Below are 22,413 nucleotides of genomic sequence, written 5' to 3'. Positions count from 1 at the left end.
TGGCCTATTCCAAAAAAAGACCTGACCTGTCACAAGGCTCCCTCTACCACTCTGTTTCTCAGTTGCTGGCTTTACTGCCGTGGCTACTGAAACTCGGGTTTTAAATGATAGTGGCATTTCTGATTCAGTCATCCCAACGTGCTCAAAAGGAGAAAATCTACTTCATCATAAGATCTGCTATCGTGTTTGCAAGGCCTATTTTTGCTGTGAAAGCAAGCATCTTATCAATTGATTTTATTCTATTCCATGTTTCCTGGCCGTCCTCCAGTCTGGTGTAGAACAGCCTATGGCTTTTGGGTACTCTTAAGAGAACATACAATCTGTTCTAATAAAGTTTGGCATCTCGCATTCTTGTTAATTCCCCGCTTCAATCTCTGGCGTCTCCCTGGAAATCATCCAAATCTGGTACTTTCCATTCTTAAGATCCCCCTTTTTTTAATGGATTCAGAATATCCCTTTTTATTATCTCACCAAAGTGGCCTTTTTGTTGGCCAATCCCTCCGTCAGGGGGGTGTTTTTATTATTATTATTTTTTTTTTGCAAGCACCTTTTCTTGCATGGTGATAAGGTGGTCCTGATAGCCAGACCATCCTTCCTAATGTAGTCACTTTATTTTACCCTTTGTTGAGGAAATTCCCAGCAAAGTTTTTGCCATTGTCCACCTGAAAGTAGCTGCATATAATGCATGGTTTATGACTACACATCCTGTACTGTGCTCCAAAAGATGAGATTTACAGGCAAGTCAAAATTACTATTTCTGCCCAGGGCAGGATAGTGGAGCAGTGATAAAACCTGCACTATTTTTACTGCTGCCCATGGCTGTCTTGGAAATGTTTTTCCTCGATTCTGTTCTTAGTGACAGCTATTTCCACCCTGACAGGTTGTCTCTTGGGAGAGAAATTGTGAGGCAGGCTGTAATGGGGATACACTATAAAATTGGTAGCCAGAAAAAATGTTGAAATGAAAAAGTGAATATATGGTCAAAATGTTTAAATCCTCTTATTTCCACATTGCATTCCAAGCCTATTCCTTTTAATTTGAATAATTTTGAAGCTTGTGAAATTACTTTGTGAAGAATCCCATACTATTTACTACTTGAATTCTGTGAATTCAGATCCTGCTTTCTGAACTAAATAGGCACTGACTGGAGGCGTTTCAGGAGGCACAATCAGTACAGGAATCGCTGCTTTTCATGCCTTCAAGATACCATGCGATATGTAGTGCTTAGAAATTAGAATTAAACAGCAGAGAAGAAGCTACCCATCATGCAATGCAAGGAGATGGCCAGCAGCCAGGCAGCAATCACAATTTAAAGGGAGACTTCAAGTAAGCTTACATTGGTTTGACCAGTAGCTCAAGGGTAGGGACTGATGTGAATGTACCATGCTAATATTCTAAAGGGAAACACAGAACTCCATAGAAATTACAATGGAACTTCATTGAAATTTTTTGGATACATATTGACTACAATGTTGGCATAGTATAACTAGCATGAGGGTTGCAAATTGTGCCTTCATATACTGTATGTGTTTATATATTTATATCTAATCGTGCAGAACACAGGCTGAATATTCATAGACCCTTGGTTGCTGCATACTCCAACTCGGACATGCTTGCCCGTTTTTCACACCCTTCCTTATGAGCACCCTACAGGAGAATACCCTACCCATAACATGGAGGAAACCAGGTGAAATAGGAACCAGGCCAAAAGCTCAGGCAAACATATAATGCTGCCAAAACCCCGCACAACGCTAAATCTCATAGTGACGAGGCTTCCTTTGCACTGGTGCCAGGAAGCGATTTTAACACAGATCTTTGCCTACGATTCTAGCTCTCAGGCATGCATCAAGTCCGCCTTCTTGACTAAAGCTGACTATATGCTATATGATCACTTTTTTAAGAGAGCCCAAAGTTGGCAACCACAAGATTGTTTACATTTTGTAGAGCCACTACAGCCAAAAATGTGTTTACATTCCATCCTGGCAAAACCGGTTTTCTTTTCTTGCATCAGGGGAAACAGAGCCATGGTACTTATGTGGGTTATAGGGCCATTGATAGGTGATGGACACTAGCACGCCCTAAGGCAAGAAGTGTACTCCCTATATAACCCCTCCCACTACTGGGAGTCCTGTTTTTTCGCCAGTGTCTAAGGTGTTGGTCACGAGTAAAGATGTGCTGTGCTGATTTCCATTAGAAGCTTTTACTGCTTTTCAGCTATACATTAGTTTCTCTTACTCATTGGTACAGGGAAAATGGCTTCACCTGACAGGAAGAGGGGGTAGATCTAGAATAGAGACAAACGCACAAAAGTAAATATCTTAATCGTACAGTAGAGGACACAGGCAAATTGTTCATAGACCCAGAGTTACAAGCTCATACCTTTTTTTTGAAGTGACTGGACACCAGCAAGCTTTCAAGGACACCCCCCTACTGGATGCATCCTCGATACAGTAACTGAAGAACCACTCGGAGCTTGGTTCAAGGCAGATGATCAGGTGTTAACTCACAACACAGGTTGCACATTTTATTGCCAGTTCCACCTTTATGGTACTCTGGCCCTTTCTCTGCGCTTTCACCATGAGAATTTGCTACAAGGTTGCTCCATTCTTCTTCTGGGCACACCTTAACCTATAATCCACACCCAGTACTCTCACAATACATCTTCAGCAAATATATTCAAACCTGTTCAGGTACCAAAGCCCAGTGGGGGTACTTGTTCTATGCTAGACTTAAATTCCTTCAGCAAATACTTTTAAATTTAAAAATGTTACATGGAATCTGCTATGTTGGTGATTGTCTAAGACCGAGGAATACATGGTATCCGTAGGCAACCATGATGCCTATTGTCACGTCCTCACTTGTCCACTTCTTCAGCGCTTTCTCTACTTCACTAAAGCAGACCATTCCTTCCAGTTTGTCACACTGATCTTTAGTCTATCCTCTGCTCCCAGGGTATTCACAAAGTTCCCAGTGCCACCTCCTGCCTTTCTCAGAAGACGAGGCATTCAGGTCAAAAGCTGTCCAGGCGAGCACTTCCTGAAAGGACTCTTCTTCCTTACAGCAGTTGATAGGATAATTCAGACACTTCAGGCTTTTGGTTGGGTGATCAAAAAAAATCAGCTGTCAACCTGCTCTCCACCAGGAATGCTTGAATCAGGTCCTGCACATATCCCAAACAAAGCGTTTCCTTGAAAAAACAAAACAAAACAAAAAGTTCTCTCAGGGCCCATGAGTTTGAGTTCCTAACCACATCCCACAATGAGATTTTTCATGAGTTCTAGGCCTCATGGTAGCCACCTTCAGAGCTTTTTCCATTTTTGCCAAATTTCATTCAAGAACTCGCCAATACATCATGTCACCTATAACAAGCATGCTACTTTTACCTACTCAAACAAGGTATTCGCTGTCTTGGTAGATTTCATGCCCAGTCCTAACAAAGATGTCTTTCTATCCGTATCACTGTAATGTGATCACAAATGCCAGTCTTTAGGCTATGGACTAGCATTTCAGTCCTCTACAGTTCAAGAAACCATCGCCTATGGAAAACTAGCTCCCCATCAACATCCTGGAGCTCAGCTGTTCGGATGTGTCTGTGATGCTTGATATCCCTTCAATCGGGGTGGAGTCAGATAATGCTACTGAGGCTTACATCAACCACCAAGCGGGTACCAGGAGTCTTGCAGCCTTAAAGGAAGCAAACCAGATATACACTCATGGACAAACTCTGTCCAGCAATCTCTGTGGTCCAAATCCAAGGAGTGGACAACTGGAAAGCAGACTACCTCAGTCTCCACTGCCTGGATCAGGGCTAAGTCATCCTTTACCCAGATATCTTCAATCTGATTTTTCATAAATGGGGGAGATTGGATGTAGACCTCCTAGTCTTCAGAATCTACTGCAGACTACTTCTGCCCATTGGACCAGATTTGTGGAAGTTTCATGGTCATTTTGGCACCAGGCCTCTGTAACCCAGCTCTGTAGGGCTACCATCGGGTCCTCTGTTCATACTTTTTTCAAAGTTCTGTTATTTGGATGTGCAATCTTGCAGATTCAGCTTTTGGCTGCAGGGTTCTTGCAAAGGTACACTTAAATTGGGTCTTTCTGACCCCTGTTGGCCCTATTAGCACAGTTCTATTCCTAGCTGTTGCCAACTTTTCTCCTTCATTAAAAAATTTGGGAAAACAGCGCTGTCCAGAAAATACTAAAAAATCCTATATCAGTGAAGCAGGAAATAAAATTATAAATTCTTGCTGCAACTTAATGTGGGATACACACAATAATTCAAAAAGGAAGCTGCGCTAGGAATCATATAGTGCAAAATATCATTACCGTCATAACATAATTTATCCTGTGTGCCAAAAAATTGCTATAACCACAAGTAATACAAATAAAAACATAAACTAATTGAAAACGTGAACAGTCCAAAAAAAGGGGGGGAGAGACGAGAAGATGAGGCTTCAGTCCATTTAGGTGACTGTACAAAACACCCTCCAAGTATGTATGAAAGTGCACCCAGAGAAAGGAATTCCTCCACCACTAGATTCAGTGAGGCTTACCAGCTGACAAGATCTCTTTTTAGGGAGATCATACGTGCTCGCAAACAAAACCATCAATCCGGTCCCTTTAAAAGACACTGCTGATATCTCCAACTCGTGTATCCCCTCCTCAGAGCGTCTCCCGTTTCACCACAATCATTAAATTGGATAAAACGGAAAGGCTCCCATGACGTAACTCCATATAAAACTTTTATTCAAACACAATAAAACAAATTGCAAACTCACAATTTCAGCCGCATACAAGCGTGTATATAGTAATGAGCCGGCCGGCTCTCTCGCGCTTGCACTGCCCGTCCTTCCTAGACCAACGGGGAATGGCGGCGGCGTCAGCACGCCGCTCAACACTACGTCGTTTCGTACCCCAGGAAGAAGTCGGCTTTGGCGAAACGACGTAGGGTTGAGCGGCGTGCTGTCGCCGCCATTCCCTGTTGGTCTAGGAAGGACGGGCAGTGTAAGCGCGAGAGAGCCGGCCAGCTCGTTACTATATACACGCTTGTATGCGGCTGAAATTGTGAGTTTGCAATTTTTGTTTTATTGTGTTTGAATAAAAGTTTTATATGGAGTTACGCTATGGGAGGCTTTCTGTTTTATCTCATTAAATGATTGGTGAAATGGGAGATGCTCTGAGGGGATACACGAGTTGGAGATATCAACAGTGTCTTTTAAAGGGACCGGATTGATGGTTTTGTTTGCGAGCACGTATTATCTCCCTAAAAAGAGATCTTGTCAGCTGGTAAACCTCACTGAATCTAGTGGTGGAGGAATTCCTTTCTCTGGGTGCACTTGCTACATACTTGGAGGGTGTTTTGTACAGAGTCACCTAAATGGACTGAAGCCTCATCTTCTTGTCTCTCTCCCCTTTTTTTTTGGACTGTTCATGTTTTCAATTAGTTTGTTTTTATTTGTATTACTTGTGGTTATAGCAATTTTTTTGCACACAGGATAAATTATGACGGTAATGATATCATTTTGCACTATATGATTTCTAGTGCAGCTTTCTTTTTGAATTTTCTCCTTCATTGTTTGGGGATGTCCCAGAGTCTATGAATTTTCAGCATGTATTTTAAATTGTAAGTGTAAAGTGAGTTCTAAAGGCACAATTTTTATGATTTTAAAATATCAAACATGCCATATTTACCTGCTCTGTGCAATGGTTTTGCAGAGCAGCCCCCGTCCTCCTTTCTCCTGTCCCCCGCCCGTGTTTCTGGTCCCACCTGCTGAGTGTTTGTGCATGCTCGCTCCCAAGCCAGCTCTGTGTGAACATTAACACCGTGGCTTGGACCCACCCTCCTCCCACTTCACTGACTGTAATTTCCATTAGTACCTGCTAATGCCTCTTTTGTCCAATGAGGGGAAAGAGCTTCTGATCTTGTGCACATTGCTGGATCAAGATCAGGCTTTGGTAAGTATTTGGGGGCAAGCGAAGGTGTGTGTTTGGGTTATATTTTTTCCTTAATGCAGAGAATTCCTTGAGGTAAAACTTTCTGCCTTTTAGAACCACTTTAATATAAAAGGAATTTTGACTTGTAAATTACATATCTTGGAGTACAGTACAGAATTCAGGCCACCCTGAGGCTTCATGTACACCCAGCCTACTTTGACTGCAGGCCATGGGAAAATGCACAATGCAGCAAAATTGGGCCATGGTCTGCATTTTCCGGTGGCCGCCAGTCAAAATGCTCCTATCTTAAACGCAATTCTTCTGCATTCAGTAGAGGGAGGTTGAAGCTCCCATATCCACAGCAGCGCCTAAACTCTGGTAAAAGACTGTGTGTACATTGACACATTAGCTTTTATGGAGCTTAGTTTAGGAGCTTTGGCAATAAAAATGCAAAAAGCTCCTAAACTTAAGTTTAGGCACTGTAGTGTACATATGAAGCCTTCGCATTTGATTACTTTGCCTTGCTTTATACAAAACTGAGGGATCGCAAAGTGTGCTGGCTTATATGGGGGAGAGGAGGTCTATGATCTAAGATGTGGCATTTACAGGTAACTCAGAATTCCTTTTATTTTACATATGTGCCATATTAACTTCATTTATTTTATTTAGAAATCCCATTGAAAGTGAAAGCATCTATTATAAATAGTAGCAGCACAAAGAAGACTGAGGAAGAACAAGTGACGAGTTTTTGTAAACCTGCACAATCCTTAAAGGAAGGAAGTGTGCTAGATATTCTGCGAAGCCCAGGTAAAGTCCATCAAAATGTTCAGCTTTGCTTATTGCTAAAAAAAAGTCTGTTTCTAGAATTTTTATAAGTGTTCACAGGTATCTAGAGCTTGAAAAGATATCTAATATTTGTGGTTTTATTCTGCTTTCACACTGAGGCTCTTTACAGGCGCTATAGCGCTAAAAATGGCACCTGTAAAGAGCCTTTCCTTTCACTCCAGCCCAAGTGCTTTCACCCTGGAGCGGTGCGCTTGCAGGACTGTAAAAAAAAAAAGTCCTGCAGGCCACATCTTTGTGTATACACCGCTCCTAAAGCACCCCTGCCCATTGAAATCAATGGGCAGATCGGCACTTTGCGGGCGGTTTTAACCCTTTTTCAGCCACTAGCGGGGGTTAAATGGTGGCGCTTTACAGGAGACTCCCCCCAACGCCTCAGTGTGAAAGCACTTGGTGTTACTGCATTAGGTTATTGCAGATACACAGCTTTGGGGCTATAGGCACACTTGCATACCAGGAAACGTGGTATTTTTCATGACAAATGTACTTAGCAGTTATGACTTGTAAACAAAAGATGTCTAATTCACTTTGAAATTCAAGTAACCCTTCAACTCACAAATGAAGTACTGGTGTTTTTATAGTTTGCTACAAATTCATAAAAATATGGATAGAAAAAAAAAAAATCAGCATTGGGGTCTTATTTACTTAAAGCAGCAATTGTTACAGAGGAGGGGAAGTGGTTACCTGGTTTAGACAGGTACCCGCTCACACTTGTGATCAGAATGCTGCAGCGATCTGTGCGGATGTTCCCTCCCAATTTATGTGATTTCAGTGTTGGTTGTCACAAATCAAATGTGTAACCTGTCAAATGATGTAACAGCAGAGTGGTTTTCCACTTAACCACTTGAGCTCCAGAAGGTACTTCATGACCAGGCCTTTTTAGCTATTCCGCACTGTGCTACTTTACCTGGCAATTGTGCGGTCATGCAACACTGTACCCAAATGAAATGTATAATTTCTTTTCACACAGTTTTCTATTGGTGGTATTTGATCACCACTGGGTTTTTGTTTTTTGCTATATAAATGGGGAAAAACATTTTTTGGAAAACATTTTTTGGAAAACATTTTTTACTTGGTTATAAAACAAATCCATTAAAATCGAATTTCTTCATAATCCCATTAAAGTGGTTGTATAGGTTTTTTTTTTTTTTTATATATAAATAACCTGTCATATTTCCCTCCACTGTGCAGTTCGTTTTGCACAGAGTGGCCCTGATCCTGCTGTTCTGGGGTCCCACGGAGGCTCTCGCCTCCTCCCCACAATATATAACCCCCTCGGGAAGCTCTCTCCAGAGGGGGTTACCTTGTGGGTGCGCTCCCGTCTCGTACACTCTGCATCCATAAACAGAGTTTATGTATCGGTCCCAGCGGCCACGTCATTTGCTGGACTGAGTTTGTCCATGAGTGTATATCTGGTTTGCTTCCTTTAAGGCTGCAAGACTCCTGGTACCCACTTGGTGATTGACAGCAGCGCGAGCCAATAGCTGCGCTGCTATCAATCTATCCAATGAAGAGCTGAGAAGCCAGCACGTTCTAAATGCAGGACTTTCGAGGGCTCAGGTAAGTAAACCGGGGGGCTGGGGGGCCTGTAACCATCAGTTTTTTTTTTTTCACCTTAATGCTTAGGATGCATTAAGGTGAAAAAAAGGAAGGTTTACAACCCCTTTAATTGATCAGGGAGTGTGTGTGTGTGTGTTGAATTTTTTTTTTTTTACCTCGTCTCTGCTTATATAAGAATGATCAATGTATAAGCAATGGCTTTAGCTGTCATCAGTGGGCTTCCCATTCAAGAACTGCTTGCTTTTGATTGTGATCTGTTGGGCTAAACTAATCACATGGTAATGGTAGAATGGAAAAGTGATAATTTATCACTTCTTAATAAACGGACATCTCAGTGTTTCGGTGAATTTCTGGTATTGTATTGTAATCTAGTTATGTCTCAATAGATTCCAGTAGGGATGCACCCAAATTTCGGCTGCCGAATCATATCGGCCGAAAATACCCTTTTCGGCAATTTGCCGGAAGGAAAAACGGCCGATAATTGAGCCAATGGGGCGGGTCCCCTGTTGCCGCCCATGATGGGGGGTGTATGGCTCAGGAGAACCTTCTCTGCCGTCTGGTTGAATAGAGGGCCGGGAACATTACAGCTTTAATTTCAATAGCTGTGTGTTCCCCGTTGCGTGCCTTCACATACAGCCCCTCCCCCTTGTCCAGGAAACTTTGATAGATTGGACGGGTGATCTGTCTATCAAAGTGCCTGGACAAGGGGGAGGGGCTGTATGTGACCGAGCGCGACAAGGGAACACACCGCTATTGAAATTTAAAGCTGTAATGTTCCCGGGCGCTCTATTCAACCAGACGGCGGAGGCGGCTCTCCTCTCTCTTCGCATTGCTGGGGGCACTTATCTCTTTTATCATGTCCGCGGTCTTTGACCACCTCCTGTGCCATGTCCGCGGTCTCTGACCACCTCCTACATAAAAATATTTTTTAAAAACTGTCATTTTCAGTTTTCGGCCTAGTGTATTTTTCGGTATCGGTTTCAGCACCAAAAAAAACCCATTCGGTGCACCCCTAGATTCCAGTATTGGGGGCATTCCCCAATATTTGAAACATTTTGTAGATTGCTTCTCCTTTGGAGGAGTGAAGTAATCTACACAGCTTCATAAAATTGGCCCTCAGAGGAGAACGATCTCCTCTGTGAATTCTGTCTATGAAGCAGTGAAAAATATTCACTGCTCTATTCTCCAAACACCTAAGTTTTAATCTACTGTGAATATTCACGTGTGATGTCTTCTCAGTTTATGGGACTTATTTTCTGTGATGGACTACAACATGTTTATTCATGAACTTTGAGCAGCACTATTTTTTATCATTTATTCTACATTCACAATATTGTCCATTTGGATTCTTCATTTGAGTTTCATAGACCTTGGGAGAACTGCGTTTATACATTTAAATGTTTTCACCTTTTTATTAGCATTTTTGGTTCACATGGTACAGGTATCATGCGATTGCTTTGAACTCATCACAACAGTAAGCTGTTCATTAATAGCCATTCATGACAGGTTATTTACATTGCAAACACATAATACCTGGTTATTGGTTATCTTCAGCAGACTCAAGTGTGTGTGTGTGTGTATATATATGTATGTGTGTATATACATACATACATACATACATACATACATACATACATACATACACACGTGACTGAGCCTGCACGTACAACCACGTCGCAATAAATTTACTGTGGTGGGGCAGCAAGTGGGTTAATCCTCATCAAATCTTAGCATTTCTTTGACTTGGATAAATATTATCTAAGGGTAGGCACACAATTTGGCTTGCCTTCAGCTCTCATTGTTGACTCAAAAGAATGTCTAGTTTCATGCACATTTGCTTGCCCATGAGTCATTTTATAACATCATTCCCTTGATTTAGAAGATAACACAAGTGTATGAAGTTAGTTAAACTTTTGCAGTAAAGCTTAGCTTTTGGCAGAGATGAACCATATAATCTAGTTATTAAAGGTAGCCTGTTCACGTTTTTTTTTTTTTTTTTAATTTAACCAGTTCCCGACCAGCTCGCGCAGATATACTGCGGAATCCCGTGTATATATGTGTATATATATATATATATATATATATATATATATATATATATATATATATATATATATACACACACGGCCTTGCCCAGGAGAGCCAACAGAGGACGTGCGTGTGTCCACTGCACAGCGGGGTCCCATCCCCACAGTTAGAACACACTGAGGGACACAGTTAACCCTAGTGTTAACCCCTTCCCTGCCAGTGACTTTCATACAGTAATCGGTGGATATTTATAGCACTGATCGCTCTATAAATGTCACTGGTAAAAAAAGTGTCAAGTGTCCGATTTGTCTGCTGCAATCTCACAATACCGCAAAAAAATCGCAAATCGCCGCCATTACTAGTAAAAAAAAAAAAAAAAAAACTCCATAAAAATGGCATACATTTTCCCCTTAGTTTGTAGATGCTATAACTTTTGAGCAAACCAATCTTATCCAATATACGCTTATTGCGAATCCCTCCCGCAGAGCTATTGTATTCTCACAGCGGGAGTGATCATATGAAAAAGACAGATTTGGTTGTACTAAAGTTGATTGACTTCACTACAGCCAGCATGCCCATAGATGGATCGAAATTCATCCAGTTCTTGCTGAAACCAGGCGAATTTCAATTAGTCTATGGCTTGGGCTATGCCACAGTGTGTGTTCTACACCCCTTTCTTGGTGGCTATCTGGAGTCAGCTAATCTAACCTGCTACGTCTTATTGCGCTTAGTCTGGTAGCATACTGTCCAACAACAAAAAGTACAGTATGGCTTGGATAACTTACTTTCCATCAGTACAGAGGATAAGGACCTCTCAACCTGACAAAGTTCTTTCTAGGTTCACTCGCAAAATCGTACCCTGGCTTCAACTCAGTATGGTTTATTCTCAATCATTACTATAGATGAAAAAAGATTGAAAGTGGAAGCGCCCCAGTGGTGCATGTCCTCAAAAGTTTGCCATTGTTGAGTCTCCTGAAGGAGCAGGCCTATCACCCAGGGTCCATGAATACTTTGATGTGTCCTGTACTGTACTCTACGATATGTAATTTCACTGGCGATTCAATTTCTTATTATTTTTTAGTGTAGGATGCTTACCATTGTCAGTCTGTCAAGTTAAGTGAAATTTCTCTAATGGTGTCCTGGATAGCAGTAAAAGCCTAGCAGGAATTCCAATTCTTCTCTGTAGCAAAGAAAAGTTTTTAATTTAGCATTTAATGTGTTTTTATATATATATATATACATATATATGGACTATGCTGATTTTCTTTTTTATATATAATATTTATATTTTTTTCATAAAATTTCATTTATACTTCCAATAGGTTTCCAGTCTACAAGTTCTCTGCAAACTGGCACTCCTGCTAAAAGTTCAGTTTCCAGTCCAAAGCCTTTGACATTTGGGCAGAGCAGCAAACAGGCCTTGGGAATATGGTATTGCGATTGCTGCTTGGTTGAGAACAAGGCTTCAGACAGTAAATGCGTAGCTTGCAGTACCGTGAAAGAGCAAGCCAAGGAAGTCACAAAGTCTTCTACTTTGGCAACTACCACACCTTCTAAAAATACATCTCCTTTGAAATGTACGTTAGGATTTGGGGACAAGTTTAAAGTGGCTCCTGGAACATGGGATTGTGATACATGTTTAGTACAGAATAAACAGGAGTCGTCAAAATGTGTGGCTTGTGGATCTCCAAAACCTGGAACTGGGGCAAAAGATCCCTTACTTGTTCTTCCTACAACAAAGCCAGATAAACCTGTTGTACCCCCTGACAGTGGCCTTACATTATCGCCAAGTCTTAAATTTGCGGAACTAGCAAGAAAGCCCATAGGATCATGGGAGTGTACAGTGTGTTGTGTGGAGAATAAAGCTGAGGCTAACGAGTGTGTGGCCTGCACTTCTCCTAAGCCAGGTAAGTCTAATGTCTAAATGCTGATAAATTTGAAACATTGCATCCAACAAAATGCATTGTGCCCCACGGTTTAAATTGATATGTGCTTTTTTTTTTTTTTTTTTTTTTTTTTTTTTTTTAAAGCCGAAACCCTGAAGTACTTTTCTCAGGCAGTTCACCTCACCCTGTGACTTGAAAGGGGAGTGTCAGGGTAAGGTGAGCCCATGCATAGTGACTCACTTTATTTGCTCCTTGCTTGCCAATCATGTTCCATGCTTGGATTGGTTGGAGGTGTGCCTGACGGGTCTATTTCAATCAACTGGCTGTGGTTGGTGTGATGTCTGAGTTATAAGGAACCATTCCTCTGGGGGGAAAGCCAAGCTTCCCAAGGATCTATAGCAGGAGTCTCAAACTGGCGGCCCTCCAGCTGTTTCAAAACTACAAGTTCCATGAGGCATTGCAAGGCTGACTGTTAAGAGCATGACTCCCAAAGGCAGAGGCATGAAGGGACTTGTAGTTTCGCAACAGCTGGAGGGCCACCAGTTTGAGACCCCTGATCTATAGAGTGGAAGAGTACTACTGGGTCGTTGGAAAGAAATGTTGTTCTATATTGCCTAGTTGGCCCTTTATTGGGGCCTATATGATGGAGAGCGTGTATTTCAGTGTTACAGTGCACATTTTCTGTTATGTGGTGGAGCACTGAGAAGATTTAAAGAGCTACACGTATTGTAGTTGAGGATGCACTATTGTTTGAAGATCAGATTGTGTGGACTACGTTTGGGACTTTTTTTTTTTAATTTTTTTCATTTTATACTTCTCTTTTTTTTTTTTTTTTCCCCTCTCACTTGGGTAGCTTTATGCTTTGTCTAGATGGTACATTTGAAGATTGCTTGTTCAATGTGACATTTTCTATTTTTATTTTTTTTTGTCACATAATTTACGAAGAATTTAGCGGTGCTATCTCATCACTATTGCCTCTTATGTGGGAGCACCTAGTGATGGCAGCAGCCATTCGCTATAGTAGGGATTAGGTGGCAGCGCACAACACCTACTCTATCAAGTTTTTGTTTATTACTCTTATTATTTTATACTCTTTTGTTACTACTTTTTATAGCACCAAAAAAACTGGCCACTGCCCACACCTATAACCGGCCTTCACAGTGAAGCCCATGGAGGGCATATACATAAAAAAAAACCTGCCAAAAATGCTGATAACCTGTGTGCATGGGGACACATGAGAATAACATGCTGGGGAGTTTTTTGGCTGCAGAAAAAAAACACCTGAAGCCAAAAACAGCAGTTGTAAAAAAATAACTTCCAGTGTGCATCTGGCCTAAGGAATAAGGACCTAGTTCCCTGCTGGAACCTGTGGTTTCTACCCCCCCCCTCCCCAAATCAATGGGGCGATTGGGCCTTTTCCCTGGTTTTTATGTAGTTTGTACATGGGGTGTTTGGGGACCCCCTTACATGTTTCCTTGTTCCCTCCCACAGGTATGCACACCATGTGGTGGGGCTGTCTGCCAATTTAGGCGGCAACAGCTTACAGGCTACTGTGGCTGGCATCATTTGCACCCGCCATTTTAGCTTTGAGCCTTTGCTCTTATCTGCTGTTGGATAGATAGCAGTCTGTGGAGGGCACAGTGTGCTGCCGTCACGCCCAGCAACTAACCCCCCCCCCCCTTTTTTTTTTCTGGTTGGTGTTCCCTGAGCCCCCTGCCATGGATACGCGCACCACGCAGTCAGATTGTCCACTAATTTAGGCTACAGCTTTTGGCCTACTGGGACTTGCTTTGGAGCGCTCCTTTTTCCACTGAAGGGCACTTGTCTTTCCCTATGGTGTCTTCTACCATAACTTGGTGTGGGGCTTGGGGCAAATGTGCTGGTGTTCAGCACCTATGAGACGGTCAGGCGCTCGTTTTTACATTGTGTGACCTACACCTGGAAATGTGAGTTTTCGATCATTTAATTAAATAAAATGTACTTTATTGAAAATATACTACACCATGGTAGGCTCTTTATCCCCTCTTTATACCCCGATACACTGAACACGTGAGCGATCAGACACCCAGTCAGTGGAAAGAAAAAAAAAAGGCTCCCCTCGGGCTTTGCTGCATACCTAGTAGGTACGTGCAGGAATACTACAATCTGAAGGGATTTAACGCCCCCCTCCTCCTCTACATGCTGTTTACCTTACAGCAGTAAGGTAATAATTTAGCACAGCCACGAGTGTCCGTGACACTGAAGACATTTGCTGCACTCAGAAGTCACACTGTCACTGGATATTATTGCATTATCACTCGGTGTTCCTGTAAAACACTGCTACACTTGCACTATTTTGCACAGTGGACCCTGCAGAGCTCCATATCTCACTCGGGACTTTATTTATGCCCTTCTTGTGGCATTTCACTCTGCATATTTGCACATTTCTTCTATTGATTTGCACTGATTAGTATTTATATATTTTGCTTAATTGCACATATTTACGTCTATTTTTGATTTATTTATAGTTTTGCACATTGCGGATTAGATCTATTTTAAGTTTGCACAATAGCACTTTTTAATGCAAGAGACATTATACATTTTATTTGTATTTATTGCCACTCGGATATATGATAATTATGTTATGAACCTAAAATAATATTTATTTATTGTCACTTGGATATATCACTGTTATGAACCTCAAACAATAATTTTAGGAGTGCAATCCCACTTACCTCTCTAACTTTTCATAAATTTGGGTAGCAGTTTGGCTCTTACGTGGATGCAGCATCTATAGAAAATACTTTCATTCCCTTTTAGCGCAGGAGTACCTACTTCGTATTCCCAGATAGTGAGGATGATTCCTCTGTCACATAGGGAAAGTAGCTAGTGGCCAAACTTTTTTCTTTTTCCCCATGGTGTATGAAACATTACTGTTTGAGGATACTTCTGGGCTCCCGGGGAAGTGGCTGTCCCAGTTTTGTGCTCATAAGCAATTCATCTTGCTAAGGTTTTTTTCCTTATGTGATGCATTTGTTTACATGGATTGGGAACATCTGAGGTGCCCCTCTGTGGTTCCAAAGCATTTCTTTGGCAAGCTACCCTGTTGAGTCCTTTCTGAATGGACCTCCCTCCTGTTGTGGACTCTCTGATCCCTAGATGAACCAGGCGATCCATGATACTAGCAGGGGGAGTCCTCTTCCTTCAAGGATCCTGTGGACCGGAAGGTGGAATCGGTCATCCGCAACATGGTCAGGATGAACATCTGCCTGTCTGGTTAGGGGAGGGGAGTTCTGGGTTTGAGGTTGGATGCTGGGGGAGTCTTGGCTATTGAACAGTGTCCTGGAGTGGTGGGCAGATCTTCTTCAGGGGCTTCCATTTGGGATCCATTTGGACAATGCCACCACAGTAGCCTGTGTTCGCCAACTTGACAGCGGTGCTGGAGGTCTGATGCTTCAGTGGGAGGAACTGCACATGCTGGTTCTCTCTGCCTTGTACATTCAAGGTGTAGAAAATTGGCAGGCGGATAAACCTGTCACCTGACACTAGATCAGGGAGAGTTTCTCTGCACCTGCATATGTTTTCTTCAGATCTATGGGGCATCCCTAGATCTTTGGCGTCCCATCTTAACAGAGCGGTGGATGTGACAGACCACCTGGTGGCGCTATGAAACAATTATTGCCTCATTTATGCCCTTTCAAGCTTCTCTTGTCTGCTGCACATTATAGATACTGAAGAGATTCAGGTCATTCGTGTAGCTTTGGACCGGCCTCATTAACCCTGGTATGTGGACACACCCTGGCCTATGGCCTATTAACCAGTTGCCGACCGCCGCACGACGATGTACGTCGACAGAATGGCACGGGCAGGCATATGGCCCCCCCCCCCGGTGCCAGCAGCGGTCGGAATCTGTTAAGGAGCGATCTGGGATGAGGGGGCGGCCATTCGTTCATGGCCACCCCCTCGCGATCGCTCCTGACGAATGGAAGTGCAGCGTGAGATCACTTCCTCTCCTTTAATGTAAACACAGGCAGAGGAATTGATGTAATCTCTCCTCCGTGTCGGTATTTTTCGTTCCGGCACCGAGGAGAAAGGATCGGTAAGTTGCACCAACACTACACAATACAGTAGAATATGCCAGGCACACTCTCACCCTCCCAATCACCCCTGCACCCTCCCAATCACCCCTGCACCCCCAGTCACAGTGACACCAATTGCATTTTTTTTTTTTTTTGCATTGGTGTCATTGTGACTGTAATAACTGTTAGGGCAGTTAGGGTTAGCCCCCTTTAGTTCTAGGGTACCCCCCTAACCCCCCCAATAAAGGTTTAACCCCGTGATCACCCCCCCCCCCCCGTCGCCAGTGTCACTAAGGCTGGGTTCACATTGCAGCGGTTTATGAGAACGGATGTGATTCGCACCGCACTGCAGTGCAAATCACATCCGATCTCTGTGCGATTCGAGTTCTGAGAGATAGTATGGCTGAATTTGCGCCACACCCGCCGCAAACTCGCACGGGACCCTTTTTTTGGTCCGCAGCAGAATCGGATCGCATGGGTGTTCACACCATGCGATCTGATTCCTGTCGGAGTTTGCAGATCGCACTGCGATATGCGAACTGATCTGGGGGTGTCATTAACATTTCACTGACACTCCCAGCAGTTCGCATAGGGCAGTGTGATGCGGGAACCCGCCGCGGATTCGTGGCGTTCCCGCATCGCTCCAGTGTGAACCCAGCCTAATAAGCGATCGTTTTTCTGATCGCTGTATTAGTGTCACAGGTGACGCTAGTTAGGCAGGTAGGTATTTAGGTTCGCCGCAGCTTTTTATAGCACCAGGGACCCCCATATACTACCGCATAAAGCCCCCTGATTGCCCCCTAGTTAACCCTTTCACCAGTGATCACCATATAACTGTTACAGGTGACGCTGGTTGGTTAGTTATTTTTTTTATAGTTTCAGGGCACCCGCCATTTATTACCTAATAAAGGTTTAACCCCCTGATCACCCGGCGGGTGATATAAGTTTGAGAGTCAGATAAGGTCTGCGTCGCCCCAGGCAGCGTCAGGTTAGTGCCAGTACTGCTAACGCCCACGCACAAAGCATACACCTCCCTTAGTAATAAAGTATCTGATCAGATCTATATTAGCGTCGCCAGCAGTTTAGGTTTCCTAAAACGCATTGTTAGCGGGATCAGCCCAGATACCTGCTAGCACCTGCGTTTTAGCACCTCCGCCAAGCCCAGCCCAGCCCACCCAAGTGCAGTATCGATCGATCACTGTCACTTACAAAACACAACACACATAACTGCAGCGTTCGCAGAGTCAGGCCTGATCCCTGCGATCGCTAACAGATTTTTTTTTTTGTAGCGTTTTGATACAGTCGCTGAAAGCCTAGGTGCTTTTTTTTACCTGTGAGTCTCACTAGTGTACCCCTAAATTTAGGGGTGTCTACTTTCCAAAATGGGGTCATTTGGGGGGGGGGGTTGTGCCATCTTGGCATTTTATGGCCTTCAAAACTGCGATAGGTAGTGAGGAGTAAAATCAAAAATTTACACCCTTAGAAATCCTGAAGGCAGTGCTGTGTTTTCGGGGCCCCGTACGCGGCTAGGCTCCCAAAAAATCCCACACATGTATCCCCGTACTCAGGAGAAGTAGCAGAATTTATTTTGGGGTGTCATTTCACATATGCCCATGGCATGTGTGAGCAATATATCATTTAGTGACAACTTTGTGAGAAAAAAAAAAAAGTTTGTAATATTCCCGCAACTTGTGGCAAAATATAAAATATTCCATGGACTCAACATGCCTCTCAGCAAATAGCTTGGGGTGTCTACTTTCTAAAATGGGGTCATTTGTGGGTGTTTTGTGCCATCTTGGCATTTTATGGCTTTCAAAACTGTGATAGGTAGTGAGGAGTGAAATTACAAATGTATGCCCTTAGAAATCCTGAAGGCGGTGCTTGGTTTTCGGGGCCCCGTATGCGGCTAGGCTTCCAAAAAGTCGACCACATGTGGTATCCTCGTACTCAGGAGAAGCAGCAGAATGTATTTTGGGGTACAATTCCACATATAACCATGGCATGTGTGAGCAATATATCATTTAGTGACAACTTTGTGTAAAAAAAAAAAAAAAAAAAAATTTTTGTCATTCAATCGCTTGAGACAAAAAAATAAAATATTCAATGGGCTCAACATGCCTCTTATCAATTTCCTTAGGGTGTCTACTTTCCAAAATGGGGTCATTTGGGGGGGTTTTGTACTGCCCTGCCATTTTAGCGCCTCAAGAAATGAGATAGTCAGTCATAAACTAAAAGCTGCGCAAACCAATAAATATACAGTTATTTACTTTTTTTTACCAAAGACATGTGGCTGAATACATTTTGGCCTAAATGTATGACTAAAATTGAGTTTATTGGATTTTTCTAATAACAAAAAGTAGAAAATATAATTTTTTTTTTTCAAAATTTGCGGTCTTTTTACGTTTATATCGCAAAAAATAAAAATCGCAGAGTCAGTCAAATACCTTTTAAAAGAGAGCTCTATTTGTGGGGAAAAAAGGACGCAAATTTTGTTTGGGTACAACATTGCATGACCGCGCAATTACCAGTTAAAGCAGCGCAGTGCCAAATTGTAAAAAGACCTCTGGTCATTGACCAGCAAAATGGTCCGGTCTGAAAGTGGTTAAGGAAGATAGTCTGTTCGAGGGCCAATCTTCCACCCTGTTTTACGGTCATTGAATTGATGGCTTGGCTATTGAAAGCCATGTTCTGGGAGACCGTGTTGTCAGGTTCAGTGATTTCGTCCATGTTAAAGGTGTGAAAATCTTGCTCAGTACTTTAATCTTCGCACTAGGAAGGCTTAAATCTCATGGTACGAGGCTGTGGAATTGCAACCCTATTTCTTCAACAGGACGTTGATCAAAGCTAACCTTACGTACCATTAGGGGCCAGTTCTGTGCCCTTGCCTTTTTTTCTTCAACATCCTTTGGCCATGTACTCTTTCATTTGCTGCTTTTATCCCAGGGGTTTGGCCCGTTGCTCCTCTGGTATATTCTCCTGTCACAGCAGAGAAATCTGCTTGCTGCTGTCCCGCAGATCTTTCTTTAAGTGGTTATTACTCCTGTATCAACAGAACATTTTTAAGATTTCTTTTCAAACCCGTTCCCAAGCTAAATGGGGGTGCCTGTCCCTGTCTCGATCTGAAGACGCAACTTGTTCCTGCGGGTTCAAAAGTTTTGCATGGAAGCTGCCAGGACAGTCAATTTTTCCCTGCTTCACTGGGATTTTCTGGCATCTATATATACATTTGGGATACTTGCACATTCCTGTCAATCCTTCTCTTTTAACAATATCTGTGCTTTGCTGTGCACTATCAGCGTTCCCCGAGCAATAATCGACCAATCCTCCCTGTCGTGGCTAGTCCACATCTAAGACAGTGCAGGCTCCACAAAGCTTCATTTTGATCTTCAATCTGAGAGTCATTGTGAAAGCATAATTTTGGGGACTACAGACATGGGTCATGTGGGGATCGTGTGCCTGAAGAAAGGTCCCTGCGTGGTCCCAAAACGCGTCTTGTGTATGATCATACAAAAATGCCTTTGCACTGAAGCAAGCTTGTCTGTTGATCTATTTCATTGTTCTTTGTGACTAGTCGGGAGCATCCTTTTAACCCCATGATCATTTCCAGTATGATGTGCAAGAATATACCACATGTCGCTAATATTCCCTCTGTCCCACTCAAAAATGCACCAGGGAAATTTTCCGTGCACTGCTCAGATACTGTCACCACTCTCGTAGTCTGCAGTTAAGATACGGATTCTATTTGCAAATCGGAGTCCCTTTTTGTCCTCCTTACAGGCTCTTGGAGGACTTGCTGCTTCTCGCTTCATCATAGGGAAATGGATCATACAACTTTCTTCCAGGGTCTACTCTTAGGGGCACGGTTCTCCATTCGATGTCAGAGCCAAAAGCATCAGATCTGTAACTGCTTTTCCAGTTTCGGGCATCCCAGATTTGCAGTGCTGCCAACTACTCCTCTTTTCACATGTTCTGTAGGGTTTTCTAGGTGGATGTTCAGTCCTCAGCTAATTCAAGCTTTGGTTGCAGTGTGCTAAGATATTTAGCAAAGTTTTTTTTTTTTTTTTTTCCCCAGTATCCAGTGACCTTTGTCTTGTGCTCTACTCCCAAAAAATTAAGTGGTAGTAGTCTTTGTATTAACCTAAAAAATGGGCCCCACTGCAGGTTTGTCATAATATACTAATATGCACTGCATACTATTACATTATGACATGCCCAACTACAAACGGAGCCCTCCAGTGCTGTGCTGTCATGGCTTCATAGTTCTTCATCTTCACCAAGTCTTCCTTCCTGATTCCAAATCTTCGGCTGCTTGAATAGGCAGCAGTGGTGAACTCCCACCTGCGCATGTGTTTATGGTTTTGCTACAAAATTGAGATTTGCTGGTAATGAGGGGTTATCCTAAGCCTGCTTGTTTTTTTTTATTTATTTTTTCTGTTTTGCTGGTGTCCAATCATCCTGTAGATAGCAATGTAATCCAGAGGTTAAAGCTGAACTCTGGTCAAAACAATATTAGGGTCTTGGCTACTTACCAATAACTTAACTCTGTCTGTTAATCTTGTGGCTGTTGCTTATTCCCTGAAGACTGTTAAATATGCGCCCCATTAGGATGTAAGCGCTGAACACTTTGAAATTGAGTCTGGGCTGGAGCACAGAGATCACTGTGCAGCTCCATTCATAAAATGGCTTTTCAAAGCATAAAAAAGGTGTTCTGTGACTGGCCAGTGGAGTTTGTGACATTCAAGCACCCCTTTTCGAGTGACAGAACGCCTTATATTCTTTGAACATATTACTAGACCCTTAAGGAATGGAGAAGCTGCAGAGTAAGCAACTTGCTGTGATCGCTTTTCTCCAGCCCATACTGACAGTTTTGACAACGGAAGTTCAGAGCCTACATCACAGTCACTGGGTGCTTCCATTTAACAGTTTTCAGGAATAAGACAGCAGCTACAAGTGGAACACACCAAGAGGCAGGTTATTGGTACCTAGCGAATTCCCCAATATGGTTTCAGCCTGAAGTTCAACTTTATATACTTCCCTCAATGAACTTAAAAAAAAAAATAATAAATTACGGCAAGTACAATTTATTTTTTTTGTCCCAAGGAATGTGTTTTTGTAATGTGGTTGTCCTTGTACAATATTTGCTCGCCTCTGTAATTGGTTTTCTCCCCCATTTTTGTTTTTCCAAGGTGTGTCAACTGCATTAGCAACTACATCCTTCCCAGCATCTCTTCCCACTACCCAAGGGGAACTGCAAGGTAGCTACCATATTTCATACAATAGGATATGTCGGATATGATTTATTGTCATTGCAAAACAAATTCATAATTTAATTTCTAAAAACGCCTCCCGACATTATACACAAAAATTTAAAACCATACGTCAGGCGTACAGTCATCGTGCATAAATAAAAATATCAAACTTCAAAAACATTCCTCTCTAAAAAAATAAACGGTAACTGAAGTCTGCTTGGCTAATTAAAGCGGAGTTCTACCAAAAAAATAAAACTTCAGATTTAAGCACTGGTGACCCCCTGGCATGCAATTTTTTTTGGGGGGGGGGGGGGGGGAAGAGCGGGTACCCAGTTTGACACACCCAGCTCCTACTTCCTCCCCTGGTGCCACAGCACCGAAAGGAAGCCCAACCCCCGCCCCCCTTCTCTAATCTTCTGGGACATGGCACAGATCACAGAAGATTGCCTGGCCATTCACAATGCGCAGTGAACTCCGCTTTAATTAAATTTAATTTCAATGTTTTATAGCCTTAAAGTGGTTGTAAAGGCAGAAGGTTTTTTATAGATGCATTAAGATAAAAACAACCTTCATCCAGCAGTGCTGTCGTCCCCCCCTTACCTGAGCCCCATCTAGATCCAACTATGTTGCAGCAGTGTCTCAGCTGCCCGGGACTCTCATTGGCCGATACAGCAGCCATTTTCTCCTGCTGCTTTCAAGCAGTCAGCTGAAGAGCGAATGGAGCCACAGCCCGGCTCCATATCTGAATGGACACACAGGGCTGTGAATCGGCACAGGTGCCCCCATAGTAAGTTACTTGCAATGGGGGCACTTAACAGGAATGAGGGGCCAGGAGCACCAAAGAGGATCCAG

At 42.8% G+C, this 22,413-nt stretch overlaps 1 protein-coding gene across 3 annotated transcripts in view; it reads left to right on the top strand.

The window, feature by feature from the left end:
• NUP153 (nucleoporin 153) overlaps nucleotides 1–22,413 on the top strand; it is a 143,793-nt gene that overhangs the window by 96,346 nt on the left and 25,034 nt on the right. For all 3 annotated transcript variants that reach the window (XM_077492243.1, XM_077492242.1, XM_077492241.1), the window contains 3 exons: nucleotides 6,607–6,744; nucleotides 11,691–12,275; nucleotides 21,499–21,567. In XM_077492243.1, coding sequence (XP_077348369.1) covers nucleotides 6,607–6,744; nucleotides 11,691–12,275; nucleotides 21,499–21,567 — 792 coding nt within the window. The remainder of the gene's footprint in view (nucleotides 1–6,606; nucleotides 6,745–11,690; nucleotides 12,276–21,498; nucleotides 21,568–22,413) is intronic.

Source organism: Lithobates pipiens, unplaced genomic scaffold (assembly GCF_037356315.1).
Source record: "Lithobates pipiens isolate NorthernLeopardFrog02 unplaced genomic scaffold, aLitPip1_a1.2 Scaffold_19, whole genome shotgun sequence".
Lineage (NCBI taxonomy): Eukaryota > Metazoa > Chordata > Amphibia > Anura > Ranidae > Lithobates > Lithobates pipiens.
The sequence above is the reverse complement of the archived record's forward strand: the minus strand, read 5'-3'. Positions and strand labels throughout refer to the sequence as shown.